This window comes from Thunnus thynnus, chromosome 13, assembly GCF_963924715.1.
Source record: "Thunnus thynnus chromosome 13, fThuThy2.1, whole genome shotgun sequence".
In the NCBI taxonomy this organism is placed as follows: domain Eukaryota; kingdom Metazoa; phylum Chordata; class Actinopteri; order Scombriformes; family Scombridae; genus Thunnus; species Thunnus thynnus.
This window is the reverse complement of record NC_089529.1, coordinates 4,464,808-4,468,954: the sequence shown is the minus strand read 5'-3', so window position 1 is coordinate 4,468,954 and position 4,147 is coordinate 4,464,808. Positions and strand designations below refer to the sequence as shown.

Here is a 4,147-nt window from a genome sequence, read left to right as displayed (position 1 = left end):
GTTGTCACAGTGGTGTTCAAATCTATGCAGACGTGCAATTATGAAAATGATAAAAAATAATTTATGAGTTTTAAGTTACACAAAATGAATGCATCAACAACATAGCAACAGCAACATTTTGAAAAAGAATTACAAATAAAATACAATAAATTAGAATTAAATTAACTTTGAATAAGTAAAAAAATAAGCAATGGCTGGTGCTGCAAAAATGCAATTTCATTAAAGTATTTTAAAAAAAAGTGTAAGGTGCTGTTTATAAGAAGGGGCATATATCCAGTATATACCCTTAATTCTGTAACAATATAATTAGATATTATAGAATATGTTATTACAAGTTATGTAAACTTTTTAACAACTTCTGTTGTCATCTGGTCTAGAAGTTAGTGCAACGCAAGAAGTAGCTGTTTTCCAGCACACGGAACAACCTGCCACTCGCCATGCTGTACTCAAACATTTGGGGTCCACTGTAGAGATAAGTGAAACCTGGAGAACAGAGAATCAGTGTTAGTGTCTGTGTTTGATAAAGACTGGAAGGATTCACAGTAACTGTAAACATTCTCTCATTTCAATAGTCCTGATTTGGAAAACTCAGATCAGCCTTGAATGCTACTCACCTCTGTACTGGAGAGCTGCCGTCACCTTGCCGATCATGCCAGAGAAGGTCTCATCAACACGTTTGGGGAATCCCTCGTCCATAGTCTGTTTGGTCTCATCATAACTACAGACACACAGACAAGAATTAGACCGATTCACTATTTGTACACCATCATGTAAACTATCGTCACATCTAAACCAGTCACCTGAATTGATTTCAGATCACGTCATTTGAACACACCTGTAGTAATATCTGCCCACAAAGAACAGAGTCTTGCGAGAGTCCACGTCATACATAACAGCATCGATTTTCTTCACACTTTTGGGCAGACCAAAACTGGAAATTGTTTTAGGATAGCCAGGTACAAGGTCATAGCCACTGAAAGCCCACACTTTACGATCTGTAAGGAGATTCAAAGAAAATACTTTTTAGTAAACATGTAAGGGTTAATAATGTGCACTTGAAAATAGTGTCAGATTAGGAGTTTTAGGTAGATAAAGGGAACACATACTTTTAAAGAGTAGGACATTGTCTGATTGTTTGCTCTCATAAGCAGCATCGATGTTGACAAGGGCATTAGGCCAGAAGTTTGTGATGAGACTTTGCTGAGGTGTATCGCTCTGAGGGTAGCTACGCCAGAAGAAGCTGAGAACACACAAGAACACAAATGAGTTCATAAACCTGCTCTTGTGTGAAGAGAAAACACTCAGAATGGACTTCAGTATTCAGATATTTGAGCATTCTATGTCTGCGATACCTGTCTTTGAAGAAGTACATCTCTCCTCGCAGGGTGGCCACAGCGTCCAATACCATGGTAGAATCACAGGCATCAGGGGTGGTGGGAGGCTGAGGTTCAGGCTGGACTGGATCCTTATCAGGGTTTGGACCTGGAGGTTGAATAAAGTCAGAGTAATGTTATGTTCAGGAGTTCCTCAGAGATTTAGGCTGAGTGCTATTTGTGCAAACAGGCAGCTATGAATCGGTCAGTTAGTACTAACCATAGAGAGACTGGATGCCGTTGACATCATCCCGGGGGAGAACAAAGGTGTCAGGGTTTCCGTATGAGTAGTTGGGATACATGAGAGCACCAGGATCTGTAGAGTGAGACAAGCCCAGGGAGTGGCCAAACTCATGGGCAGCTACCATGAACAGGACGTATCCTACAGCAGAAAAGACAGAATTACAAGTCATATACAGATCCTCTCAATGAGGAGCATACAATATATCATGTATATGAAAATATACACTGAGTAGTAAAGAAGTAAAATCAGACACTATGCTGGGCATAAATAACTCACCAGAGTTTGAGCGGAAGGTGAAGGTCTCATCATCGTCAAAATGAGCATCTCCTCCAATGCCAGGGGCTGGGGCGAAGGCATGGGCAAGAGTGCCATCAGGGCCATCAAAGGGGTAAAAATCACCATGTGCTGTTAAAAGAAGCATATTTATGTCAGGTTTGGCAAACTGGATAGAATTACAAGCCATTACATGAATTACTGTTAAAAAAAAGTGCAAATCAGAACTTCAAGACACAGAAACAGCATGTAGTTAAAGCCAAGAATCTTAAGAACATCACAACTAATAAACTGAGCATAGAGAAAGTGTATAAGTGGGACATACTCAGTAAATGTTGTTTAGTACTCACATCGGCGGCCAAAGGAGATCATGATGTCAGCTATGCCGCTGTAGATTCTTGTGAATCTCAGAGGAGTGACTTTGGCCCAAACCTGCAGTGCTTTCTCTATGGAGTCATCTACCTCTGCCACAGACATGTCAGGTGTGTAGTTCTCAATCCTGTAAGACAGAAAAATATAGAATATACTTCAATAATTTATCACATGCAATGCCTAAAGTTAGTCTCTCACACATTCTCTCTTTAGATCATTCACCTGTACGTAAGACTGTTTTTCTGCCACTTATTTCCAAAGGTGGAGAAACGAGCAGAGTCCACATCCGGAACGCCACAGCGGGGCTTTTTCATCATCGCCATGGTGTCAGCATCCAGCGTCCCGGTCATCTGGAGACCAAAGAATCGCCGCATCTCAGTCAGCTTCTTGACCGCTGGGCTGATCCCCCGTCTGATAGTTGGACCGGTCTCCTCAGTTAGGTTGAAGAATTTCTTCAGGTAGCTCTGTGAGAGAAAATCAAAGTTACATACTTAAATATGCATCATCTGCAGAATATACTAATATACTCCATGCAGGAAGAAAAGATCTGTTAATATTTTAACAGCAGGGATCAAGCAGGTACTGTGGTGAAATTCTTCATGTGTCTATAACAACGTAACATCAGAATTCAGAGAACAAAGTTTTCAAATGCACAACTTTAGTACAACATAGTGAGAATACATGCATAAAAAGGCAAAGCAAGAACACCTACCTCTGCAAATTGCTCATCTTGAACAGTAACCTGTGATATTGGCACGCAGTGAACTGCGACTGCCAGGCTTAGTAGAATGCTGAGATTGATTGTCTTCATGTTTCCTCGTTGTAGGCAACTTGTGTTTCTGTGCTGGAGGCAGCTGTTATATAGGCTGTAGACTGGTTGTGTTGAGCAACCACCTTCTTGAGTTAGTGACTCAGGAAATATTGATAGAGGAACCAAAAATTTTCCCAGAGTAAGACTAATTATGATGACATAACACGTTTATTGTAGTGGTACATGTAACAGAACATGCTTTGGAAGGTTCCCACAGAATAAGAGATTAGAACAATCTCATGATTCTGCCACAAAAGTACTAGTTTTAGTTTTAAAATAAATGTGTTTTATTTGTCAGTTTTAAGTTTCCCAACAGTTGTATGAAAAAGATTGACTCTGTTCCTGCTTAGGGTATCTTAAAATACTTTTCACACACACACACACACACACACACACAAATCATATATACCAACATAAGATAAACATGTTGAAATTTTAAAGCTGTATTTGGATCTGGATCCAAACACAGTGAAACAGTGAAGAAACTCCAAGGATACATGTCCTATTTTTTTTCAAATAACTGTAGTATTTCATATTAATTTGCATAAAAACTTTAAGAAACCCTCAACATGCCCAGTCTCCATCTGCTGAGGAAGATTATGTGATATGATAGAAAACTCCAGAACAGCAACTAAATGGACCTTGACGTGAAATTGAGTTGTCAAAATTAAAAAATGTCCCTGAATGAATGTGCAAATGGACATGTTATTCACATTTATGTTTGACAATCTATTGTACCTGATATTCTTTAGTCCATCCTCAGATTTTTACAAAAAAAGTCTTTCATTAATGGTCTGACCTACAAATTGTGTGTTTCTCTGTGAGCAAACACAGATTCAAATTCAAAGTATCTGAGTATCATCGGGGCAACTGGGATTTCTGCATTTTAGGGAATGTTGACTTAAAGTAGTTTTATGTTTTTCTTTTTTTAACAGGAACTGCTTTCTGTCATTCTGTTGATTTTTTTTAGAACTTTATTTACTTTATTTATATAATTTAATTTAATGAAAGCTTTCTGTTATCATGCTGTGCACAGAACCTTTATATATAACACCTTTGATGAAACTGAAGACA

General features: G+C 38.8%; 1 protein-coding gene across 1 annotated transcript; it reads right to left on the bottom strand.

Moving 5' to 3' along the window:
• Positions 1–963: 963 nt before the first annotated feature.
• On the bottom strand, positions 964–3,531 carry LOC137195197 (collagenase 3-like). Its single transcript, XM_067607368.1, has 7 exons — positions 2,975–3,531; positions 2,485–2,726; positions 2,241–2,389; positions 1,894–2,022; positions 1,594–1,755; positions 1,353–1,482; positions 964–1,240 (listed from the first exon to the last, which is right to left on the bottom strand). The coding sequence occupies exons 1-7, from the start codon at positions 3,071–3,073 to the stop codon at positions 1,042–1,044; spliced, it is 1,110 nt and encodes a 369-aa protein (XP_067463469.1). The 5' UTR covers positions 3,074–3,531; the 3' UTR covers positions 964–1,041.
• Positions 3,532–4,147: the final 616 nt, after the last annotated feature.

Excerpts from the sequence above, each read along its gene's own strand:
- LOC137195197 (XM_067607368.1), bottom strand. The coding sequence starts at position 3,073 with ATGAAGACAATCAATCTCAGCATTCTACTAAGCCTGGCAGTCGCAGTT. Across the intron at positions 2,023-2,240 it reads GATCTCCTTTGGCCGCCGAT|CACATGGTGATTTTTACCCC; the intron begins GTGAGTACTAAA and ends TTCTTTTAACAG. Across the intron at positions 1,483-1,593 it reads CGGCATCCAGTCTCTCTATG|GTCCAAACCCTGATAAGGAT; the intron begins GTTAGTACTAAC and ends TTCAACCTCCAG.